Source organism: Phalacrocorax carbo, chromosome 1 (genome assembly GCF_963921805.1).
Source record: "Phalacrocorax carbo chromosome 1, bPhaCar2.1, whole genome shotgun sequence".
Classification (NCBI taxonomy): domain Eukaryota; kingdom Metazoa; phylum Chordata; class Aves; order Suliformes; family Phalacrocoracidae; genus Phalacrocorax; species Phalacrocorax carbo.
Window position 1 is genome coordinate 79,965,846 of NC_087513.1, and position 26,868 is coordinate 79,992,713.

A 26,868-nucleotide genomic window follows, 5' to 3' on the forward strand; every position below is an offset into this window, starting at 1 on the left:
GCACAGGACAGAAAAGATTTTACATCTGTGCTTTCTTTGTAGAAGACTACATGGGTAAAGTTCAACAGCAACAACAATAAAGGTTTCCCAACTATCTACCGACTGGTCTCACTTCTGTATGAACACTGCAACAAGAAATTAAATAAGAAGCTAATATACAAAAACCCTGAGATTTTGGGCGATGGAGCCCACACTCTCCCATCGTAACTGTAAGGAGCCGTTTTTTTGTTATTTTTATTCTAGGGCTCTGTCAAGGCAAACTTGAAGTGATTCAAGATTAGGTGCTTCAGCACTTCCTCTGAGACATTCATCCCTTCAAAGTCATGTTTCTTCTTTCTACTTACGCTTTCCTAGTAACATGTTGCTTCAGTATCTTTACAACATTAATTACAACCACAGAACTCAAATCAGATACCTCTGACGTTATATTATCTATCTTTACACATACTTCCAGGTAAGCTCTCCTTCCCTTTGAATATATTTTAACCTAGTATTAGTATCAGTAGTGAACTGACTTCAATAGCATACAGTCAGTGACTTGTTTCAAATATTATTACTCTATCTTCCCTGCCATCTTTTATAAGCATTTCAAAAAGTCAGTAGCTTTTCAACAAATCTGCCTTTATGGCACTCACAATAGGAAAAACACATTCTAGATCAGTGTGTGTTGAAAAAATTGCTTTAAAAAAGCACAAACAAAGCCCATACCAATAAAACACACTCTTGTATGCATCCTGCTAAACTACCAATTTCTTCTAGCGCAAGAAGCATACTATCAGGGGTCTGGAACAACAGTATCCTTGCATACGATCACAGAGCTGTCGTGTCATAATAAGACTAAATTCTATTCTAAGGAAATGCGCTCATCACTATTTGCTTGCATTGACTTACTAAATATATCTCTTTTTTAAATATATAGGTAGATATATTAGGAAAAAAATACCACCTAAAGATGTGTAGAAAAAATTGTATTTATTTCACATGTGTCTGTCTTCTAACACAGATTACGGCCCCCATGAGTCCCCAAAGCTGAAATCTACTCACTGTCTACTTGAGGAGCTTCTTATGAGGGAAGTGCTTTAAGCACTCAGACTACCTGTACACTTCTGCTGTAAATGAAGTAGACCGTCCTCAAAAAACAAACTTTAAACATCTAGAAAATTAATTTAGTGGACAGGTGGGAATGCAGATAGAAAAGTGAGCCTTAGAAGAAAGATGGGACTAGTTTAGTTTCAAATTCCATAATTTGAGGATGACCTTTGCATCAAGGGAAATTTAATCTTTAAATCTCCTTACCTACCTCAACTGGAATAGGGCTGTCGGCAGCAGTTTGTTTTAATAAGAGAAAATACACTTTTCTTCTGGACCTAGTTTCTAAATAACGCCCTTTCTCCCACCACTACTCCAGCCTCTGCAAATAATAAATCAATCACAAGAGCATGTTGAAACTGTGGGGGGGTGTGTGGAAAATCTACATGTCATTAACAAAGCTACTGGGTTAATAAAGTTTCACTGAAGTCTTTGATAAATGTAACTGGGCCTTGGAAATAGATGACTGACAAAAACTCCAAAATACTCTCTCCTAAATAGCTTATGAACCATACAGGTTTTCCGTATTCTTTATGGTGAAGCCGAGCTAAAACAGCTCTCTTGCATTCAACAGGATGAAACCACTTCTTGTCTATTTGAATGTTATGGCCAGAAAAAGGAGGAAAAAGAGTAACTTTTAGGTATTATACATACATCTATAAAATCTTGCTTGTGTTTAAAAAGATCCTCCCATACCCACCCCAGGAGGCTTTTGGAATTCTTGACTCTTACTTTTTCTCATCTCTACTCATCCAATAGTTCCATTACACCTGAAAACCTTGATGGTCAAGCAGGCTAAGCAGCACAATGCGTCTCCTCCTTCAGTTTTAAACAGGCAGTTGCTTATGTCATGACTGCACATATGTAAGTCATTGTATCCTTTGGCTGGTAGCAAGTAGCTAACAGTGCTCTTTAGTCTGTCTTGAGTAATAAGCCTCACCCAAGTTCGAAGGGGAAAAAAAAAAAAAAAAATCTTTCGGGATGATGACTTCCATCATTATGGGAGCAAATTAAAGCAAGATGAGACAGAAGTGATTTCAGGCTTCAACACCCAATATATTTTCCAACATGAAAGCAAAAGATAATCAAAGTAGCAGCGGTAAACTGATGTTCAGCTCATTGTCTCTTATGTTTCTGAGACAAAAATCAATTAATTAAATTCTACTCTAGTTTTAGATGATCCATCAGAAGAATGCAGAGTTGTGTAACTGCCCTAAGGTAACTCAGCTCTTGCTTAGGTAGCCTGTTAAAATGGAGAGACTAGTGAAATGATTTCAGTTTTAACCAAGCAGCAAGCATCCCCTGGCTGCAGCACGTTTAACAAACAGCACTACCATACCGTGTTCCAGTGCTAACTTGTCTGTTCACTTCTTGTGGCTGCAACTCATACAAGAGTTTCTACGAAACCATGTTAAGGTGCCAAAAGCTGTCAGAGGTTTTGCAGCCTAAGCCCTTGTGTGTGTGGCAGTCAACCCAACACCTCCTTGGTCTTTACAAGTACAGCCCACATGTCTTGCTTATAAGCCTCCACATCCCCTAGCAGAAATTTGGTAAGATCTGGTAACCTACTCCATTACCCTGTTCCTATGGTTCTGCAAAGTGGTGACTACAGACTTCCCTTTGATCAAGACACTACCCTTTCCTAACTATGTTTATGATCGTAAAGGTATGATTGTTAAAGGAATCTTGGTATCAGAAGTTTCGGCTCCCTTCTCAGCCAGCTCAGGAAACAAAATAGGGCCAAATCCAGAAGGGATGAAAAAGTTTCAGTAAAATTCCACAGTAGAAGTTATTCTTTCTTGTAAGAATAGCTGCATAAATCCTCATATAAATAAAACTCCCAACTAACTTTTCCAGCAGCAGGAAGAGGAGAGGGAGAGAAGATGGATCAGGTGGCAAGAAACGATAGCCAGAGAAATGTTATTGATTTTGGAACAGCTACCTTTCATTAAGGGTATGCAATGCATCCAGATCCTTATGACTACTTAGTTTAACTACCAACAGAGACAAATCCTAAATTAATACAAAGGAGTAACTACTGAGAACCACAAACACTTACATCAGCTCATCTCTGTTATGTTCTATGCAAACAGACCCGGAGCATTGCACAGTGCTGCCTGTTGCCATGCCGAAGTTCCAGGGACAGCAGGTCTGTAAATCACCATGGAGGTTTGCAAGTAAAAGGCCAGTTAAGCCCTAAGGTCTTGATTTAAACACTTAATACAGAGTTGTGAAGTGCAGATATTTTACTGTTTTTACCCAATACTCAGTAAAACCATTCCAGTTAAATGGCACCATAATAGGACATATTTCCCCCCAGGTTTTAGTAGACATTTCCTATAGCAATTCCATGTTATGCTAGTTTCTCTTCCTCCTCCTCCCTGACTTTGTATTTCCTTTAAATGGATCCAGCCACTCAGAGATTTAACAGATCAAAATTAGACAATTTCACAGGAAATATAATAATCCTGAATTAAAAACTAAAAGCATTTGTCTTTGTTTACAGAAGGCCAAATACTTGTGAAACAGATTTGGCATGGGGAAGAGCAAAAAAGTTAAGCAGATACACCAATCTACTAAAAATTCCGTTTTCAAAATGCAAGTGTTGTTCTTCATTCACATCAACACACATCCCCCTCACACAAACACAGGTTACTCAGCTTCACATTTAGGATAGTTTAGTTTAGGCTGGTCCAGTGAAATTTCATCTCTGAGTTGATCAGCATCTGCATCTACCCTGCACACTTCTCCCACCCAACAGCCCAGGACCCCATTTGCTCTCCTGCCCTGCAGCTCCCCCAAATACCTTTCCTTTTCTGCAGGGTGCTGGAAAGAGGGGAGAATGCCATTTTCTCCTACCAGCTTTCAGAGTTCACCTTGGGCAGCTCACCGATGCTTACATGACATACTACAGTCACCAGGCTGTTGGCTGGTTGTAATTACCAAAAGTTATGCTAGCCAAACAGGCCTGCCTCAGTGGTATCTTCCCCATCCGCACTTACTTCAGTATGTCTGTCCTTCGCACGCATGTTGAATATAGCACAGATATTCCCTCATACAGTCATCCTATGTCAACTTGCATGTATTTCTAACATACAGAAAAATCAATCATGAGGCAATCCTAATCTCTCTTTAAAGCTGCTTTTAAAATTACTGTTGGAACAGACAATTTTGTAATTCCTTTCCATCCTCGAGTGTTTACAGAGATCTGCACCGGTAGCTTTATCCTTAATCACAGAGATAGCTGCTCTTGCTAATCAGGCAAGTGCATACTGACGAAGAAGTGCAGAAAGGAACAGAGACCTGACTACACTTCAGAGAGAAGCTGGACTAAGGTTGGGTGTGAAATTAAAGCACAACAGCTGACATGCCACGACTCTGCAGTGAAAGGGAAATATGAAAATAAGGGACCTTCCTGTTAGGTATAACTTGCTTTTTTTATATAGCTGTCCAAGCATGGACAGAACTTCTACAAAAAGGACAGCACATACAAATCCTAACAGTGGTGAATGTAACCACAAGCTTATGCTGCATGTGTTCTGGGAGGATTTCTTACTTATTCTTCATGAAGGCAGACATGAAACATAACTTGGAATGAAAGAAAGATGAAAAAATAGGTCTTCAGGTCACTTCATGTGTTTCCTATAAGTCTGTCAGTTAAAACTTGAAAGAGAACCCTGTGCAACTGCCTTTCACACCCAGGGCCTAGCAGCAAAGCCAAGGAAGAGGGGAAAAGAGAAGAGATCCAACTAGAGAAGAGGTTGATAACTGAGATGAGGGTCCCGGCCACCTTCTCCAACTAAGCAAGACCAGTCCTAAAGACTAGAAGAGCAGCTTTCCACTTTCACACTAAGCAAACATGTTTTCAACCAAGTAATTGGAGGGACTACAGAAACCGTAGAATCCCACCTGCCACCAGTGCCCATCTCATGGTGGATCCTCAGGCAACTTGCAGCCTGAGCTCCCAAGGGCCCAGGCACTACTGCTGCTTGGTCACACCAGCAAATCCACAACCAGCTCAGATCAACCCAAAACTACTTTTCAGGGGGAGATGCTAATTTGAGGCTCTGCACTGTACCAGTGCTCATTTCCATAGGGCTTACAGAAACAGCCATTATTTTTTTAATTTAATTACTTTTTTTGTCAAACCTTTTTGAAGCTAACTAATAAGCTTAAACACCTTTTGTGGGTGACAGCAGAGGCAACTCCTAAGAGCTTGGCTTCCCTAAAACTTCAGGCTAAGAAAAGGCTATGAAGTGTTTTATACAACATCCCCGCAGATCCAGCTGGACCCGCAGCTCTGCGTGCTTCACATGGGATGCACAGAAAGATCCTGTCTTGTGCTCCTGGTGGAGAAATAAGAGACACTGAATGTGTCTGGTTTTCACATGTCATCAAATCTGCTGGAAAAGCCCAAGGACAATGCACACTCATATGAGAGCAAACTTTGGCATTTCTCTTAAGTGCCATTCAAATCAGATGTTTCTCCTTCCACACACCACCACCCACCCCCCGCCCCCAGCTTCGGATTCTGACCGTTCAGAAGAGGCCAAAGGGGGAAATCAGCTTTCTTCAATGAATTCTTGAAAACAGACTAGAAGCACCTTCCCTCCTTTTCCCACAAGACCCAATCATCTGCCAGTTCACTGGTGTTAGCTCAGCGCCAAACACAATTATTTTAAAGCAGGGAGTGGAAAAGCTCTAACACCCAAGTGATGAGTCAAAAAACAAAGACTACATACATGTGCTAGGAAAGGATCGCAAGAAGGAGACTCTGAAGCTTGTGGATTTGGCAGAAGATTCCACCACCTTCATCAAATCCAGAATTTGCATCTTCATTAACAGCACTAATCATTCATAAATTTTAGATAGCCATATACTAATAAATACTATATTGGTATCCCTTTTTAAAGGAAGAGAGGAATAAAAAAGCAGCAAAATTTACAACTGCCTCTACAACATAATATTTAGACCTTGTAATTTTAAGTAAGCCTTACTAAACTTCTGTGTTCACCACAGGTATGCAGTGGAGTACATTCACTTTCAGCTTCCCCCCCCGCCTTCTCCTAATACCAATTTAGAATTTGTTAGTGTAAATACTTATTAGTGCCAGGCACATAACGTAACATTACTGAAAACTATGCTAAAAAAAAATAATCAAATTTAAACAGCACTACAGCAAAGACAAAATATAACAAAACCCTAACTTTAACATTTACTTTGCCTCCAATCAGATCAGAGGCTGTTAATGCCGTGACTTAAGAGTGCTTTCACAGTCACATTCCCATCAAACATTAAAATGTTTATCTAAAAGCTGCAGTATAGATTTTTCCCTTGCCGCAAGGAAGGAAAGTTGTAAACTTTCTGACTCAAAAGTTTTATGAATCTACAATGTTTCCACTCTGTTTAAACGAACTGCAGACCTCCACAGGCCATTACAATTCACGCATTCCAGCTCCGCTCCGCAGGGATGCTTGCCATTTTCCATTACATAAGCTCAGGCTGGAGAGCCCGGTTCGGAGCGCTGCCATCCCCGCGCCCGCCCTCCCCTTCCCGTCCCCTCTCATCAGCCATGGGGAGTCCTTCCACCGGATTCAAGGTTTCACGGTTTGGGAAAGCGAGGGGTGTTTTTATTACAGCGGCGTTCAGAAAGTGGCCCCGTTATGCCAGGTGTTTTACAAGCACAGTAGCAAGGGAAGTTCTTTGCCCTGGAGGGTTTCTGCCTTTGGTAAGACAAGGTTAACAGGCAGGTTAAGCAAACAAGGCTTGGGGGGGCGAGAATGGGGTCAAATCCCCCCTCCCACCCAAGTGGCATATAGAAAAGTCAAATTAATGACAAGTAAAGAGAGCATATTGGACACTCACGCTTGCCCTTTCTGCCTTTAAAGGCAAAAAAACCCCAAACCCCTCATCATAATTTCAGTCAATTAAGTTTCATAAGCATCCAGAGGTATCCAAAACAAAAGCAAACTTAACAAGTTATTCTTGGGTTTCAGAAATGTTATGAGAGCTCCACGCTAGTGAAACTTTGCGCGCTCTCTAAAGACAGCAAGTGGATACACATATGAAAGTAATAAACCCTACTCCCATTCTTCAAGTGCTTAAAACAATCATGGCACTAAATGAACACTCCAAACTGCATTTTAAGTACAAAGGGTGGGAGGATATTCTCAGGGGACTGGCTGTAGCCAAGGGTACTAGGTTTTTTATGCTCTCGTTAAAAATTGATGGAGAGGGAAACTTTTAAACAGGACGATTCAGAGCTAAGCTCCTCTCGCTCTCATCTCCTCCCCACTGACACTGGCCGTAGTCCATGGGTTATGGGACCACTTTGGGAATACTGCACTCCCTCTGCAAAACTTTTACCTCTTTCTTTAGAGACTTGCTTCCAACAGCATCAACCAGTCCGAGTATCAGGCAGGAATGCTGCCATCATTGTGCAACTATCCTTCCTTCTCTAAAGACTGGCAGGATATTTAACAGCTTATTCTTGCTATAATTATTTGAACTTGCAGATAACCCAATTATTTTAATAGATGACCACCATTTGAAGGTGTGCTCTTCTCCTTGAGGAACTCTGCAAAGACTTGCTTAGAAGAAACGCTCAGAACTTCAGTCAGCAACGACCAAAAGTTACGAAGCTCCAAATCCAAATGTTAAAAGGTGTTAGAGTGTTAGACTGGAATTTAACAGCACAAACCACAGCTACCTTATGCTATCTTTCAGTCCACACTGGATATCCTCTTACCTGATGTACAGAACTGCAGAAGCAAGGAAGAAAGCACAGTCCTGCAAGCCCTGGTCACTTCAGGAGACAGAAATGACCAGCTCTACCTATAAAAGAATATTCTTAAGATCTCCTCCTCCTCTGCCACAAGGCATGGTTTTTCTGGTGACAAAGCATGAACAGAGCACCGAATTTTTTTTTCCATGCAGCTTTGCTTTAGGCAAGTAGGGATAACACAATGGTAAATGTACCCTAGGGATACCGTCATTTTTATACTAGGATTCTTTTAAATGAGCTTCCAATTTCAAATATTTTTTAAGAAAAATGCCAGCATAAACAAGACTGTAGAAGAGTTCCTGACTTATTTCCTTCTCCTTGCATCCTCCATGCAAGTCTTCCATTTTGTACACACACATTAGGTGAGGGACAGGTCAGGGAGAAACAATGATTTTGGAAGTTTCAGCAAAAGCATACCTTTTGCAACAGTCCCTGGCTAATCACTCACTATTTTGTTTCCAGGACCTTTGCTCAATCTCACTGAACTCATTCTATTTGCTGTTTCTCTGCTTAATCACTCATCTTATGATTTCATTCACTGTCCATTGCATACGTCACCTGCATTTGCCACTGAATAGAAAATTAGTAATTTATGTCTTTCTGCTTATCACGGTAGCTTTGTGCTCTGTAGAAGCTTATCAGAGAGCTCTTGTGAAAGCAAAATCCATTAAATCACATTACTGCTGACATTTGTCATAGGAAGAAGGGTAGCAGAGATTAGTAGGCAATTCACCACTTGGGCCTCGGTTACCTGTCAACACCACTTTTTGACATGGTGACTGTATCCACAGTCCAACCATGGTTTGGGAGGGATGTGTACAGCTCCGCAGCTCGGTGCTCAGTGGTTCTGCAAGTCAGATGTGGGCTTCATGCTGGGCACCTAGAAAATCTGTAATTCTCTACTAGTAATTCTCTGAATTATATGGATAACCTGTATAGTAAGTAGCACAGAGAATGTTATGGACCCCTTTTCAATACAGCTGTTATTTGACTGAAGGATGGCATCTTCGTCTCCAACCGTGCAGCAAGTCTTCTACAGACAAGATTTAAGTATACACAACCCTGATTACATCTACAGATCACATGGATGCTATTTAATGTAAGTCATGGCTCCAGTGGAATAGAGTCACGTCCAAATCTACACCTCGGCATAGAGGCACTGGGGGGTAAAACTGCACAGGCAATTCTAGAAGCTCACAAAAGGCTTCCAATATATTTAATCCCCCTTCTGTCCGTATACTTCATAATCCGGTACGTTACATTAGTTTTCCATATTGGTTGTTCTCAGTGGCATTGAAATCTGCGGTACATCAAATCTAAGTGGCAATTCAGCGACTGACAGAAAAATATGTCCTTCATGGTTTGTTGGCAAAATACACTCTGGCCTTGCAGCACTAAAAAAATTCTCAGAGAGTTCAGTGAAACTCTTTCTATGACCCTGCATTACAGTACCCTGAAGTTTAGCTAGTCCTTCTTGGAAATTTACCACTGCTCCACATCCACCCGAGTACAAGAACTCTTGCTTTTGGTTTCAGTTCAGAGCCAGTAAAGTGTTTCTGTGTTAGGCAATTACAATTTTTAATTTCAGGTTGGAAATACAGAGAGGTAGGCATTTCTGGTTTTTTTTCAGAAGTGCTTCTGTTTAGCATGAGTCTTCTGTACAAAAAATAAAATTAAAACCCCCCACAAAATAAAAAGCTGTGCTCCGTCTTCATCAGAGGCAACATTTGAAAAGTAACCATCACGAAGACATCCACGCTTGCATGAGTAGGAGTAAGTCAAATTAAGAGAAGTAGGGAAGAACAAGTAAAACATGAATGATTTCAATTGGCATAGTGGAATAAAATTTAAGCAAGGCTCTTGGCGTTTACTGCCTTAATAATGCTAATTCATCAAGCAAGAATCAGTAGCCTCTCTTAACTGTTTCTACAGAGCAAGCAGAAACATCATAAAAATGCTGTAACTAGGACAAGGACTCCATAAAAGTAAATCCAGTTCTCAAAATATGGGAAGAGAAGGAATCAAGTCTCATCCCTGTGTTTAAATCTTATTTAAGTCTGCAGAGTAGATGCAATGATGGGAGTGGGGTGAAGCCTTCAATACCCACATTTCAGTGTTTTGTGCACTGTTAAAAATTAAGAACCAAAACAAATATTTAAATTCTTGAGAACATTCTCCACCAGATTATAAATATTTCTGTGAGGTTAGATCAAGAGCTTAAATTAATTGGTATGGGTTCCTTTGAGGTCTTTACATTAGTTACTTCAATGAAAAACAACCTCCAGGGTAGAGCATACCTTTATGCACAATCTAAATAAAAAAACACCTCACTGAGTGCACAGGAATGGGGGGAGGCAGGAAGAACAGATGCAGGAATTTCAGATATTTGTTAATTGCTCCTTAGTCTATCTCAACAAAAAATATTTTCTTACCCCAAAATGTTTAGTTGAAGTCACTATTTTAAATAAACCAGATTGAGTGGCATAGGGAAAACTCCAGTCCAAAGGTGATGGTTTTTACACGGTGCACTGACCCCTACTCTCATTATGGGCCATAAATGTTTATGAGAGTTTGTCATCAGTTTGCTGAGACAACACATTTTATCTAGTTTCCTAGAGCCATGTATCAACAGCCTGAAGGAACTTTCTTTAAGACTGAATCTAGCACCCTCTCCTTCACCCCACATCCCAAAAGGTTTCTTTTGTGTGTGTGTTTGGTAAGTAGCTAGCTTTTTAATAGATGTAAGAAAACAACAGGATTGCAAAAGGTATTTTCTTATATAAGGATTAAAATCAGAGCAAACTCATTAATCAAGAAGAGGGCTGAAGGAATAGAGTTTACGTTAATTAATTTGCTACCAATTCATCTTAGTTGGGTATATTTCCTGAAATAAGCATTTAGCTGTAACAGATCAGTAGTAAACACTTTCCTTGCATTTCCCTTTTGTCCTTATACTCCTCTACCACTGCTTTTAAAGTCACCAGTTGTTTCTTCATTCATATCCCCATCATTAGCTATTTAACCAAATATAAGATGAAATCCTCAAATCTGATCTTTGCTAAGAGAAATGCATTTGACATGCTAAAATAAAAATCCTGCTTTCTGTAAGGAGGGTTTTAACACATTAGATTCCCTTTCTCTCCCTCTAACACCCAAACTAATCCTTACCAGCTGCATGTAGCTAAGTTTACCTCCACTAGCTAATGTGCACTAGTATCTTGCATGTGGTTTAAATTGCATTTTCAGCTTGAACAGACAACCACCACATGCTAGAAATAAAGTAAAAACCAACCAAACCAAAGCAATTTCTCATAGTATCATTAAGATACACACAACTGGTGTTTGCCCAGACTATGCACTGAGGAGCTGGGGAACACTCCCTTCCTGGTACCGTACATTCCTACAGGAGCCACAGGCAAGTCTGAGGATGAAGACACTCTGACCACCTCCTTCACAGGGTCCAGCAGAGGAAAAAGAACAAAGCCATGTCTCATGCAACTAATCCACAGAGGGACAGGAGAAGGAAGGGAAGTTTTGTGATACTCTCCTTTGTGTGACTTTATTAAGTATCCCCCTCATCTCCTCTCTGCAGTGAGGTCTAATTCTTAGTTATCAGATAGCTGTGACTCTCCACAATGGAAATTAAGCTGCAAATAATCTGTATTACTGCATGGAGCTATAATACGCTTCTGGTTATTAAAAAAACTCTCAGGACAGATGAGCAGAGTTGGGTATTCAAACAATAAAAGGATTCCTTACGAGGCATGAGCTGCTTCTAGACTGGCCTAATTTTTAAATAAGTTTTAAATTTAAGGGAATATTAACCATGTATTTCAGCCATCTTACATTAAGCATTTACTGTGCCTAGACACCATACATTGACTTGGTGGCTCATATGGAAGAGGAATTACTTGATCTAATATTGTAGTCCACAACACACAGGCGTAATTCTTACCAAGACAGCAAAGAAAATGGAAGGACCAAACATAGCTAAAGTAAAACCCTACTTAGTTTTCTGTAAGTACATGCACAAAGGGCACCTGTCCAAGAGCAGAAATTATTCATTTTCTCTGTACTCGCTTTCAAAACAGTTTGGGAAAAGTTCTCTCAGTAACACAACCACCTCCCTATCACTTTCATCTGAAGTCACTACAAACCTCAGTGAAACCTTCTTGCTAAGAGGAAGCATCTCTCTGGAGTTCCCTTTTCCTCATCAGTATTCAGTCTCTGACTGTAGTTTTAACATTTCAGAGATTATATATATACACTTCATTAGATCACTGATTGAGTCACTGCAACAGATTTCCTACTTGTATTCGTCATCCCCTCTTCTTTCAGCCCTGGATCTACTTCATGCCCCTCCTTGTTCCTTCTTATGAACACTGGGTCTAGTGTTCCATGACAGAAATAACAACACAAGCACACGTTAACACCAACAAATCCTGTATTACAAGGACTTGAGTTTGTATGGATGCTTTGACCTTGGATTTTAAAAAAAAAAGAAACAACACAGGTGAGAGGGAGGAAAAAAAAAAAAAGGGTGGGGATGAGGGGGAGAAGATCTAAATAGAGTACTACTGCTTAAGGAGTGAAGTTTAAAAAGTCATACAAAACAACCTCCGTAACTCTGGGAGACTGTTTCTCTTATTCTTATCGTAGTAATTAACCAATTCAGCAAGGAAGAGGTTTTTCCTTCTAGCACGTATAAACACTTAGAAGACCAGGGAAGCACATTTCTTTTACTAATTCTCACCCTAAAATAGCAGGCATATGCATCTAAAAAACCCTGTATTGACCGATTTCCATAAACACAGCACTAATGGTGTAATATATCCCCTGTAAGATATAATTTCAGAGTATTGTATGTATAATGAGTGTCACTATATGCATAAAGAACTACAGAAAAAGCTATGCTACAACTGAAGTTTATACCAGCACTGCTGCAAAATTGTGTTCACATCAGCTATAATGATAGCACTGCCTTTCTTCTCCTTATTCCAGTGTCTTGGTTTTTTTCTTGGTACATCATACCTGAAAGCAGATACACAGAGCTGAAATTCTTCTCCAGTTTGCCCAGGAGCACAGTAAGAAAGCAGTCAGATGAGAGAGAGGTCACATCTTTAGAGCTTTGGTCATATACCACCACTTCCTGCTTGCTATCAATTTCAATCTGAAACACAAGTAATTCAGAATGAGATAGGGAAGAGGAAGATGATTAAAAGCACCACATTATCACTGCATCAGGGTTCTCACGTATTTGCTATGCAGCAGTTCGGATATATAGATTTCTTACGTAGCTGTATGCAAAACAGTTTTTATTTTATACTTAATATACCTGATCAGACTTAATTCCTTTGAGAGTTTATAAATGGATTATTTGGTCCAAGTGGAAGCATACTGTGTAAATTTCTACAATTAGGTAATTGTCATTTGTAAAATGCTTTTCCTTCAGCTAGGTCGGTTGGTTTGTTTAAAAACTAACTTTTAAAAAAGAAGGCCCTACCTCAGTTTCTGCTTCTGGGTTTTTTGTGTATAAACAGTAAAGAGACCTTAAACTGTCTAAACCCGTGAACATTTTACCATCTATGCAACTTTATGTATAAATTATGCTTTAGATAGCAGTAGTAGTAGTTGTAGTAGTAATAATAAGCTTCAGGTTTTTAACACGTCAAAGCAAGAATATAATAGATTACTTTTGTAACCAAAACATTTTAAACAAATAGCAATGGATTAAAAACCAAAACACACATAGATACACATTACATTTAAGCAGCTTAGCTACTTTCACTAGTAACACTATTAAAAAAAACCGCAAACAAACAAACAACAAAACCAACCAAAACCCCATCAAACTACTCGCACAAAAAAGTATGTTAAACAGCAAGTAGGAGCCAGGATTGACAGAGCTACAGTTCCTTTGCAAACTGTATGACCACTTGCTGAGCAATCCCTGCCACCACAGACCCCAAAGAATCCTTCGAAGTTTAGAATGAGAATGTTTCCTGCCTTAATTACATACATTTCAGGGACTGTGCTTTGCAAGACATGCAAGAACTCTCAGAGCATTCTTTGAGTAATTTCTAAATCCCTCCCCATTACTCTGGCACTTAGGGGACAGCAGGCTACAAAGAACCCCAAAGATAAACTCAGTAGTAACCAATAGCCTCTTAAATCATGTAAGAGCTCAACAAAACTTGGTCCCCCAGTTTTGTTTTTTTTAAACAAAATACCTAAGGGAAAATTATTACAAGTTGTTTTCCAGGCACTCTTTTAAACAAACACAAGGAATAACAGGAAAATGACCCCTACCTTATGTTTTGCTGAATGCTGAATGAGCTCTGTAATCAAAACTTTGTCCTGCTGCAGCCTCCGCTTCATAAGCTTGGAGCAGTTGATGTTGATGGCATCCAAGATGTGGGACGTATTGTATTCCACAAAGGGGCGGCTATCAATCAGCAGCAATTTTTCTGTACCACTCTCCAGCAAAGCCACCAACTTCTCAGCGACAATGAGTTGAGTCCTGATCATCTCATCGGCCATGACAACAATAAGGCCTCTTTCACCACCTCCCTCTCTAATTTGCTGCAATGATGTAATGGCTGTGTACTCAAAGGCTTAGCCACGCCATTGTACTAGAAGTGTATGAGGTCATGCTGGTAGTGACTGGCAAAAGAAAAGTTAAACCCATTTTCAGAAAGAGCTCTTCAACTGAATGTCTCCTCCTGCTTCCAGTTGATGTGCCGTTACAAAGGGTTCATTCCACAAAGCAGCCCCTCACATCTGATTCATCAGGAGATGACTATGGAGTAGCCATTTCACAATTCAAACAAAAGATGCTTTCTGGCTGCCGCTGCATTACATCATTTCTCTACCTTTGCTCCCACCCATCAGCTTTACACCGGACTAAGAGCCTGTAAGAAGGGGAAGATAAAAAAAAAAACACCAAAACATAAACCAGATGAGGCCATGAAAGTTTGCAGAACAAAATATTCAACTTTGAGGCTAACTGCACACCGTCTGTACCATGTAATAAATACACCCCTGAAAGTTCCCCTCTCTGCTGTATATGCCAAAAAACTAGAGAGAGCATTTGCCATGACAGTCTCTGAATCTATTCCAATGATCTTGCCTGGACAATTATCTTGTATTTCAGGCAACGTACCCTTGTCTTAATTGCAGACTTTTGTTGCCACTAGCTCTGCCTCTTCACAAGACTTTGTTAGACTATAATTAAGAGATACTGCCCTAAATCATGGTATTCCTTTCAAAAGCAAAACTAATTAGATGCATTTCAGCACTTCACTTAGTAAGAAGATGTGAAAGTAGTTAAGATACATTTTTAAAGTTTAATGCCTTGGAAAGTCTTTCACAAAACAACACTGCAAGTCGGGGAACTGAAACTGCACAAAAGAAAGGACAAAACTTACGTCCATCTCTCTCCTTTAAGAACACGGCGGAAGAGAAATCAGAACAAGATGCTACCTCAGGACACAAGCATTTTATTTGAATTAATCACCAGACATGGAGCAGAGGCCTTGTGAATACACTACTGAAAGGTAAAGCAGTGAGCGCCGTGTCTGGCCCATCTGGAGCAGGTGGGACGGTAACATGAAGTACATTATACTTCTCACACATGATGAATAATATCCGAAGCAAATCATACCTTTGTAAAATTAGATCCTGACAGCATCCAAACCACATCAGCCGAAATAGCAGAGCAGTAAAAACACCTGACATGCTTCACCACCTATTTGTACTACTGCCTCACAGTTGTCCTCAAGCTTTTCAGAGTCTCCCAAACACACTCTGATGGAACATGTCCCTGTAGGAACGCTCCTCAGAAAGGAACCACCACGGGGCTTCATCCATAACAGATTTAGCTGCACTTTAGTGTATACAGTGCTGCAGCTATAGATCCAACAGAAAACACAAGTCAACTCGCTTTGCTCCCACAGTTCAAAACTCGGTCTCTTAGTGCAATCACGGATATTTAGAGACAGCCATCTAGGTAAGGCTGCAAGGAATGACTCCGGAGAAACACAAGCCACACAATCAGCTGCCTCAGTAACAAGCTCCAGCAAGAGGAGACGTCTGAGGTGACTTCTTCAACCAAGGTGGTGGAACTCACAGGTTAGAGCCGTATGTGAAAGGACAAGCCCAACAGAGTTCCTCACCTCGTTAGTATGGCAGGCTGTTTGGAAATGAGCCATCTGGGCTCATATGGATGCAGGACAAAGCCAGCTCAGCAAGAAACGACATTTCTCCAGTTTGCGCGCCTCACACCATCACATTCCCTTTTCCTGTTTGGGGAAGCGATTTTGGGTCACAAAACTATGCAACACCTCTTGTACAAAGCAAAGCGTACCTTCGAGCAAGTCTTATGTAAGTTCTGGCCCATGCCACCCAGCCTGTGACCCAAGCAGCCTTTCCACCTCTGCTTTCTGCTGGCTGGGACAAAGCAAAGTAACATAGCTGTCACAAAACTGAAGTGGCCAGATGAAGAAAATAAAAATCCAAGTGACTGACACACCTGAGGCAGCTAAACATTTGTAAACAGAAGCAAGTTATAAGGGTATGTTTTCCTGGATTCTTAATGCACATACAGGTATATTTGGAGATGAAGTTTTTATGTATTTTTAAAAAATTTACATCCTCAGTTTAACAGGTTCAGCTGGAAAACATGCATTTTACTTATAAAATAAGTTTACATGCTTCAAATTGAAATGTTTGTTGTGTATCTTCATTGCAAATAAGTAATGAATTCAAACTAATAAAAGTCCTGTTACAGCAACAGATCAGTTGTGTTTAGCAACGGGAAATCCCAGCTCAGCAGATGTTTTACTCATTAAGTATATCATATAAATTTAACTACACAAAACCTTAAATGAATTAAATTCTGAAAAAACTACAAACTTCACTTTAACAACCCAAAAAAGAAAACTGAAAGAAACTTATTTCATGAGAGTTTTATGTAGCAATACAAGATAAACACCAGGTTTCACATGAACAGCCATTAGGTTGAGAAAATGTGATTTTCTGTTTGCCCTGAATCTACTGCTCTAGAGTCAGTGCCTTTAAGCTTGCCCAGATAAATGGCAGCATATAGCATCGAGACACATATTGCCCTAAACTACAAAAATTATTGGAGAAATTAGTATACCAAACCTTAATTAAACCTATTAAAAAAAACCCTACCTTTGCAACCGGGTTGGCAGATGTGCTTGCCCTCAAATAGCGGTCATTATATACTGGCCTCAGGCTCTCTCTAGACAGGCTGAAAGGTATCAAAAGACTATGCCATTATACAAGGAGCGGAAAAAAGTGAAACTTGAAAGTTGCATCCATTTTCTTTCCGAGAGAAAAAAGTATTCTGCATTTTTTTAATCTCTCTTAACATGTCCTGTCATGAATTTTGATTCTCTTTTATTCATATCAAAGGCTGCCAGATACCAAACCCACTGAACAACATGAAAACTTTTCCACCAGCTCTAGTGGGAATTGGCTGTACCTCTTCTGAAAGCTAGACAGTTTGTTCGTGAACTAGGCAGCTTGTTTTGATGGGTAGATTGCTGACTTAAAGTCCAAGTAATAACAGGAAAATAAAGCAGCTGAGAAACTACAGAACTCTAAAATGGAGGCTGTTAAAAATACATTATCTTTAATTTGCAACTTTCAGTTTGGTTATATTTCTTATCTTCTAAATGCTTACTGTTTGCTGTCTCAGCCTTCACTCTTGTATGATGAGAGTTTTTTCAGAGAACGCTTAAAAAGAACTCAGACTAGTCATATATAGTGACTAGGTAAAGAGCATGTAAAGAACAAAAGGCAAGTCAAGAATCCTTTTAAATAACACTATTACTTTAACGTATAGCTGTGTGTTAAGCTTCTGAAACCATTCTGCTCATGGCTTGAAAGTTATAACTTTAACAGTAATGTCACCTCAAGTTATTGTGATTGAAATCCTATTTTGACAGGAACAGCTCCATTGGGCAGGGGAGGAACGTTTTTCATCAGTCACACGGTTTTGTTTTGTTTTAATTCTGTTTCTGGTACTATTGGACTTTGGGACTTTTCCTTGTGACCTATCTAAACAAGTGAAACTGGCAGACTCCTGCTTTAGGTAAACACTAGAGCTCTCCTCCCCTTCCTGATGCCTGCTCTTACCATCCAGCTACTAGGAGGTGTTGAAATATTTGTTTTATTTCTAATCATAGTTTGTAAAAAGGAAAAATTCAATTTCTTGACTGTTCTCCTTCTGCTGCGCTGCTTGTGACTTAGATGGCAATGGTATGTATTAACACCATAGTGTCTCATAAAATGACGCAATATAATGCTTTGCCCTAAGTAGGCCATTAACGTTGCTGATCTTCAAGCTAGGAAACCATCTTAGTCACAGGATGTTCTACACTGAAATCAGGATTACAGAAAAGTGTGCTGTAATTGAGCTGTAAGAATACTGCATGAAGTCATTCACATACACACTGGTAATACTGCAGGGCTTCTTCCTCCTTGTAGATGGACCGTAACATATGGCACTGCTTGTTACCTCTTCTTTCAAAGAAGAAAATTAAACTTTTAACTCACTGTAAAACTAAAAAGAACTGTTCCACACTTGCCCGGTATCTTTACAGTTTCTCCATATTGTTTAAAGAACCAAAACCCTACTATCTTCCATACAAACAACAGTGGATCTCTAACATGTCTGTGTAATGATGCCACAGAACTACAGGATCCCTCTTCGCCTTGGGGATTCTTGTGCCCACCCAAATGGCTCAGAGCAAAGCAGGCAACCGCAGAACTGGAGATGGAACTTAAATTGTGTGTTTTATTTTTCAGTCAAAATAACTCACTTTTTGTATGGACTCCTAATTTCTACTTCTACCACTTCGACTCCAAGCAACTCCCTTACATCACAGCAGGACACTCGTCTGAGTTATCTCAGGCTTTGTCTCATATGATAGCAGCTATTTTTAGAGGCAGATGCAGCAAGAATATATTTTAAAAACCTCTAATAATGATACTCTAATAAGAAAATAACCTTGTACTTTGGTGTCATAAACGCTCAACAATTTTCTCCCCAACATCACTAATGCCTGCTTTGTCAGGTGCCTACAGCAATGCTCCCACATACATTACTGCTGCATAGCAAAATGCCAACAAAATAACTTTACAGCATCTGAACATTAGAAGGTCCTGAAGGGCAGCTTTCGCAGACTCTGCCTGAGACACCTGAGAGAACTGATTTTTAAAACCACGTATTTTTCCACTTTCTAGAGGCAAACACATGCACACATGAGAAAAAAACACCATCTTGCCTTACAAATTCCCTTTCATTTTTCTCAGGATGGACACCAGCACAAAAAAGAAACCCAAAAGCTGAATCAACACACAGAGGTAGGAGTTCCTAAACAGCAGGATGCATGCCACTGCTGGCACATCAGCTGTTTTCAAAGGAGTATTTGGCTTCAGTGTTACTGAGCTGGGAGCTGCCAGTGGTTCAATAGCCAGTGCTAATACCACCAGCACCACTCAAACAAGCCTACACGAACTCCTGCATCAGAGAACTCCTCCTGATCTAGGGATCACAGGGTGAACTCCCACCCCTGAGAGATGTGTCCCCACCACCACCTCCAACACCTATGACAGCCACAGCATTCCCCCACAAGCCTCAGAAAGATGGAAATATCAGTTGTTCTGGACAGATGCTTGTAACCTATGCCACTAGAGACTGAGTGACAATCAAGGACAGAGGGGGATGATCTTTGCTTAAGTTGCTACTCATCAGTAGCAAGAAACACAAAGTGTCTATGGAGCACAAGGGAAAAAAGATTTGATGAGGAATGGCTGTATTTCTTCTGAATTCAGCAAGCAAGCCAATAAATTCCAGAGACTGACAACAGTGTAGTAAAGTGTAAAGCTACAAGAAGCCTATGTCTTGCCTGCCACTGTGCAGACCACACAGGAGTGAGATTACAAATGCTTGTGATTTAAAAGAAGAACTCTTAACAAAGGCTCAATGTTCCTAACTGAGCAGAATGAGGGTGTCTTCTGGCTTTTCAGATGACTTAAGCAAGCGTCATCTTCTCATAAGCACATAATTTCCTCATGTTGGTTGGGGGTGGAAGAACAGACTTTCCCCCACCCTCCCCAGCACATTCTACTTCAGTGCAAGAGTGGAGAGAAGCAAGGAAGTACCTCAGATAAAAAGACACAGTTTTTGGGTTTGTTGGGGTTTTTATTTTGTTGGTTGATTTGGTTTGTTGTTGTTATTAAATGTCACTTATGTGCCATGCTTATAAAAGAGAAGCAGTTTTAAGAATTTCACCCTGCTTTCCTTTGCTCATCTGAATGATCAGAATGGCTGCTCTCTCCTCTCCTACTTCCAGCACATCTGTACTTTAGATCTATATATGCAGTCAAAAAAGAATAGTGTTAATCTTCCCTTCCTTGTAGAAACAGCAGCCACATATATTTCAGATTACACACTGTACAATCATGAAAAAGGCAAGTATAATCCATTGGAAAAAAAAACATGACGGAGAATTTTCTGTTCAGTGCTCTATTGCCCTTCATCCTACTTGACTAATTACTTACTCAGTTTTAATTACTAGTTCTAAAGGAAAGTCACCCCATTGCATTGTGCTCACCAATCTGAGAACTGAGGCATGGAGATACAGAGTCAGAAAGGAAATCAGTTTCCCATGAATAAACTGCATAAAACACCTCCAGTTTAGATTTTTAAGCTCACTCTATTTCTACGCCAGCTGCTCAGTGACATTTTTACCACCAGCATTCTAAGATAGCTGGGCTAAGCAAGACCAATGGACCTTCCATTTAGATAATGGTAAGATACTGTTTTTATACAAATAGTGGCATTTGAAATAATACGGTCCTTTCTACTACAAAAAAAACAAACCAAACCTCCAAAACACCACATTTTGGTGACCCATTCAACAAAGCCCTCAAATATGTGCAACATTCTTGCAAATATTATCCATGCACCATTACTAATTCTGAGCAATGAGCCAGATTATCATCACTTGCATTTACCAAGAAGCCAACCTCTTTGATGTTCACTGTGGAATAATAAACATTTATTACGTGTTATAGCAGGGAAATCTAACTGATAGAATGCGAGCTCATGGGAAGTGTTAGAACATGCTGTTGATATGTTACATCACTCTATTCAACAGATCAGAGACTTCATTTGGGGGACTCCCTTATCCACCAATACAAGCAAGAAGGCTTTTCCATTTCAAAATACTTTTTCATTGTAGTTTCACAGCTTATAGTTCTCTGACACCTAGAAGGAAAGTTTACCTAATCCACTCCAAACAAATCATAGAATGGTTTAGGTTGGAAGGGACCTTTAGAGATCATCTAGTCTAACCCCCCTGCAGTGAGCTGGGACATCTTCAACCAGATCAGGTTGCTCAGAGCCCCATCCAACTGGACCTTGAATGCTTCTAGGGATGGGGCATCTACCACCTATCCGGGCAACCTGTTCCAGTGCTTCACCACCCTCATAGTAAAAATTTTTTTCCTTATATCCAGCCTAAATCTACCTCCTTTAGTTTCAAACCATTACCCCTTGTTCTGTCACAACAGGCCTTGCCAAAGAGGTTGCCCCCATCTTTCCTACAGTCCCCCGTTAAGTACTGGAAGGCTGCAGTAAGGTCTCCCCAGAGCCTTCTCTTCTCTAGGCTGAACCACCTCAACTCTCTCAGCCTTTCTTCATAGGAGAGGTGCTCCAGCCCTCGGATCATTTTTGTGTAACATTTTTAAGTTTCTTACTGCCTGGTACACTAGGCAGCCAGGAGAAGTTTCAATGGATTTGAAGAGATTATTCTCCTGTATGATTTCCAAGTCAAAGCAACTGAAAATTCAAGACTACTCTTACATGAATTCATTATTGTTTCATGTCAAAAGCAATTACTCACCTACATTTAAGTAAAAATCTAAATGGGCTTAACAGGACGACACAGGGTGGTCCGCATACAAAGGCCAGCAGTAGGAAATACCTAAACATAGGGAAATAATAATAAAAAAATCCTTATTACAAGTAAAAAAAAAAAACCCCAGAAAATGGATTTCACACTTCCAGTGTAGTAATTTACTGTAAAACTCCCCCAAATGCACAAAAACCTAGGTGAGAAGAAATCTATAAATACTAGCATTCATTTAAATGGAAAGGGTCTGAAATAGAAAATTACGTTACACTGATTTTCTAAAGGGAAAAAAACCACCACACAGCAAATCTCTCCACCCTCTTAAAAAAAGAAAGAAGTTGAAGATTCTTAAAAAACAGCCACCAAACAAACAAAAACAAAACTCCAACCAACAATAACCTCCCAAACAATTTTACACATCTCCCTGATAGAAAACTGATCTGTAACTAGCATTCATGGGTGATGCATTTGCATAAATTCAAGCAAATTCACAAACCTACTACTACTGTAGTTCAGTATTTATTAATATAGGAGATTGCCATAAGTCACATTGATTATGGCATGGACAAAGACTAAAGAAACAGAGCATCTCGGGTAATTAATCCCACCTCACCACATGCTAAAAAAGCAACATTTGAAACTGGTAACACTGGCATCATCAATCATTACGTATAGTCATACCTGTACAACCTCTGTACGAAGCACCTGCTGTTCCTACATGAAGAAATTAAATTATAACCTTTACACAAGGAAGTAAAAATCAACACATTAGTGTCAATTCCAAACCGTTTCCTGGGCAGCTAAAAAGCAAGATTCAAATCATTGCTACGAAGAGATGACAGCTCCACTTACTCACTGTAACATAACCCATGATAATAAATTATTGCCAAACACTGCCTTATTACGAAACCCAGGAGTGGCTCTGAACCACGTAGTAAATGATATGACAATCATGAAGAGCTACCGCAGCAGAGGGCTGAGCATGTTATGACAGTCAATGAACAGATTCAAAACCCACGTCATCTCACGAGGAAAGGAGCTACAAGAATCACCTGTCTTTAGGCAACTGCTCTAAAAACCTTGCAGACAGCAACAGCAGAATATGGGGCTAGAGCCCTTCAGACAGTTAAAGAGTTTGTTACCCAGACCACGTTCTCCTCACTGGGATGGACATCTTGACTGGGACTCAAGCATTTGTCCTTGGGAGGTCCCAGCTGGAGGTCCTCTCACTTGCCCATCTTTAGCACAACGCTGTACATACGTGAGAGCAGCAGGGCAGAGAGGTGGACGAGAAGACCTATTGAAGATTGTGTCAGGTCCATTTCTCCCCTGCCTGTTCTGGCTGGCAAACACCCTTTCAAGCCCCAGGAGGAAGCTTTGCAGATCTCCCTTCCTCCCTCTGAGTCCAGCAGCAGAAGTCCAGCAGAAGACAATGCAGAATGAAGTGAAAGTTCATCCTACTCATCCCATTTGTCACTATCCCCCTTTTCTAATCCCATCCCCAGAAATTAAAACTAACCTACTGCTTAACACCAATTAAGCTCTGTCTAGATAAAACACTCTATGATTAGAGAACACCCTGTGACAGTCCAAGGAAACAAAGTACTGGGACAAAAGGTATCTCCTTTTTTGTTCCTTAGTGCTTCACATGCAGTTTCTGAAGTTTCTCTGGAAATTGCCAGGTAGTCTTCACATTCACTAGTACCTACCATCCATGCCTCTACAAAGTCCTTACAAATAAACTAGCTATCATCTCAGGAAAACTATATACTGTTTTTCCCACTTTAAGGAACAGAAGTAAATCAGGAGTTTGAAGCAACCCCCAAGAGCCCTCATTTCACTACTGGGCACAATTAATTCTGCTGAAGAGCAGATAAGAAACAAAGCATATACTTAATTTCAACATAGTTTACTGGAAGGAGGTGTCACATTTTCAGAACAGGATCCACTCATGATTGAAGACTGAGCTGCTGCAAGTTCAGCCATAAGCATTAAGCACATTTGGAAATTCCCTGGCAATGCTGTTAAAGGAACAGACATTTCCTGTAATTTTCAGAAACGTTTTATATCTCCCCTCCTCCTTTTTAGCCTTGGTGGTAAGAAGGGGGAGGGAGAGAGAGGATACCATATTACCATTAAGTGAAATATGAATGAGCCACCCAAGTTTAAAGTGGAAACTTCAGCTATTTGTGCTTAGGAGAAAGTTTAAAAAAAAGTCTTTCATCATTAAGAGGCCAGGATTTTTCTGCTGACTTTAGGAAAAGAAATATACATCCTTTCAATTAGGGTGAATTACAAAAGGATATAAACTTGCCTTTTTACTTACTTCTGGCAAACAAGAAGTCCTCCAGGCCTTATTTAAATACCTTTTTCTATTTTCCAGAATTAGAAATAGAAGCCTTTTTTCTCTCTTGCTCAGGGCCTTCCCTAAACTGCAGCTAAACGAACCCAACCAGTCGGGTCACACAGTGTTCCTCCCACAGCTACAGGGTTGTGGTGCATCAAGCAAGCTGGAACAGTCAAGTGTGACAGCATCCTTCTAAGGACCTCGATACCTACCTCTCCTTTCCTAAAAGTTTAATCCTGTCCTTTCATAAAAATCTAATCTTGTATGAAGTATCTGGCATAAAATTTGTAAAATTTACATAAATTATAAAATTATTTTATCTGTGTAATTGGAGTCTGAAGAGATCCAACCCAAAGCCACAACATATAACGTAAGAATTCACAGACTGAATTAAAACCTGAGGACAGCTGCCTGTCCTTACAGAACACATCACAAATTCTGTTTGGGTCCTGTACAACAAACAGTGAAGATTTGTCATGTAGTTGTAGCAACTGGCAAAGTCCACGCCTGCCAGCCTCTATCAGCAACTGTATTTTAGAATTTGATTCAAAGATTTTGCACAAAGTGCAAAAAGGGAAAACCTTAAAGGGTTGAACTACTTTATAAATCCTCAAGCTGTTGAAATTCCAGTAGGTCCTTACTCTTTGAAGAACAAGACCGCTTTACAGCAGCCCCTTTCACGACATCAAGGTTTCCATCTACCACACAACCCGCAAATCCCAGATCAACTGACCATGTTCTGCAGCTCTGCCGACCAATGCGAACAGTCACTTTGATATTTTACACGGTCATCTTTTTGCTGAGCAACAGATTAAAAGGAGGAGTAGTAGTGCTACATAAACATCAAACACAGCAGTTGTAATAGTCCATGCTACTCCTCTAAAAAGCTTTTCATGAAAGAAGATAAGATAGGACCTTCAGAAAACAGTTAGCCTTTAAGTTTAAGGCCTTTTACCTAGTGAGAGACTTTAAGGGGCAGATGTTCAAATAATTTGGGCCTGCAAATAAGGAGCCAAATTTTAAAAAGAAAAAAAAAAAAAAAGCAACCCTGATCTGCTTTGTGGTCACTATATGATGAAAACAGAAGGTAGATCTGAAGCCTTAGTACAAGAACCAGGACGGATTAAAGGCAGAGGATAATGATGGTAATTTTATTAGGGAAATAAATCAGAATAGCTTCTGGGCAAGGCAGGGGTGAATTTCTTGCAACAGACTTTTTAATGACTCTTCTCTTAAATTAAATCAAATGACTAAAGATCCCAGTGAGTCAATCTCCTTTAAGAACAGAGACGTGTAAACTGCTTCCATGGTATGCTGTGGGTTAAAATGTTCTGGTCCTTCACCCATTTGAGGAAACAACACCAGTTCTCCCGGAAGGCAACATGCACATTCAACCCCTTCACATCAGGGCATGAGAAAGTTTGGAAGGAATTTTTTTTTTTTTTTTAAACTGTCAACATTAATACTTTGTTTCTTCCTGCTTGTGTCTGAAAATACAGTGCTGCACTGCGCTGTATGCATGTCCTGTCAGCTGTAGAGAAACATCTAGAAGTTTAAAAAAAAAAACCATGCCTAATAAGTGCTAATTAAATATGTTGTCAGACTCATTTAGAAAACCCTCTGCATGCTCAAAACAAAATTAATATTCTAAGTAGTGTATGCTACATAGCGATAAAAGTACACAGAAGCATCTTCAGAAGCGATGCTGGGCCCAATAAAACACCTACATTACATGTACGTAAGCTCAGTCCTACTCAGTAACACAGTTAAGTTTAATTGCGTTTCTCCTTAAATGACATTTATATGGCAAAGAAAGAGAATAGATGGTGGAAAACAGTGAAGTCCACAAACACGGTACAGCTGTACTATCTTGAGATGGGGGTAGAGAAGGAAACACAGAGGGGTATATGGTGTACAGCAATGACTCCCAGTTAACATGGTGGAATAATTCCAGTTGTTAGGTGCTCCCAGTAATCCTAGGTTAAGAGGCCGCCTGTTCTGGGCTGTGCAGAGTAGGAAGGAGTTTAATCTATGACATGGGGTGACTGCTGAATTGCAGATGAGGCCCTGACAATAAATTAACAAAGTTCTAGATCCAGATGATTGGGACCTCAATCTCTCACCATGGTGCAAGACTCCTGATAGCTCACACACTGGGAACAGAACATATTTTCATACCTAATTTGTCACAAAGGTAATTCCGATGGCCTGCTTACTACAATTGCTTTCGAATTTTAATTTAATTGACAAGACAGTGCCAACAGGGCCTCAGTTCAGGAACAAAAGCGGAAGTTATGGCATCTCACTGAGTTATGCTCCAGGTAACTTGCCCTGGTACGTCTTTCCCAAAGGATCCCAAGCGTTTCTTTGAATTTGAATCCTGTTACAGAAGACCTGCAGTAGTGCCAAAGACACACTTTAGCATGGTAACTAAACAGCTGAAAAGAAGCCATATATATCTTTACAACAGAAGGAGAGAGCAGAGGATGACTTATGTTCCCCAGCTGTGCCTCTTACATCACTATAAACATTACCATTTAAGTAGAGGAAGAAGAGTGACATAACCACAAAATATATTAAACCCCCTTGAGAACAACTGACAAAATGTGACCACTATTAAGTCTTGTTTGTAAGAATTAAAAGGGACCAGGATTTTTTTAATTTTGAAGAGCAAAAGTGTGCAATACTAAACCGAGGGA

The 26,868-nt window shown here is 40.0% G+C and overlaps 1 protein-coding gene across 11 annotated transcripts in view; it reads right to left on the minus strand.

Annotated features, from left to right (window-relative positions):
• Positions 1 to 26,868, minus strand: part of DUSP16 (dual specificity phosphatase 16) — a 71,256-nt gene that overhangs the window by 19,527 nt on the left and 24,861 nt on the right. For 5 of the 11 annotated variants that reach the window (XM_064461758.1, XM_064461781.1, XM_064461736.1 and 2 more), the window contains 2 exons: positions 14,183 to 14,784; positions 12,905 to 13,043 (listed from right to left, as the gene is read on the minus strand). In XM_064461758.1, the coding sequence (XP_064317828.1) occupies positions 12,905 to 13,043; positions 14,183 to 14,413 (370 nt within the window). In that variant the 5' untranslated portion in view covers positions 14,414 to 14,784. Of the gene's footprint in view, positions 1 to 12,904; positions 13,044 to 14,182; positions 14,785 to 21,813; positions 21,895 to 26,868 lie in introns of all 11 variants that reach the window. The other 6 variants (XM_064461721.1, XM_064461728.1, XM_064461746.1 and 3 more) reach the window with 2 other exon arrangements.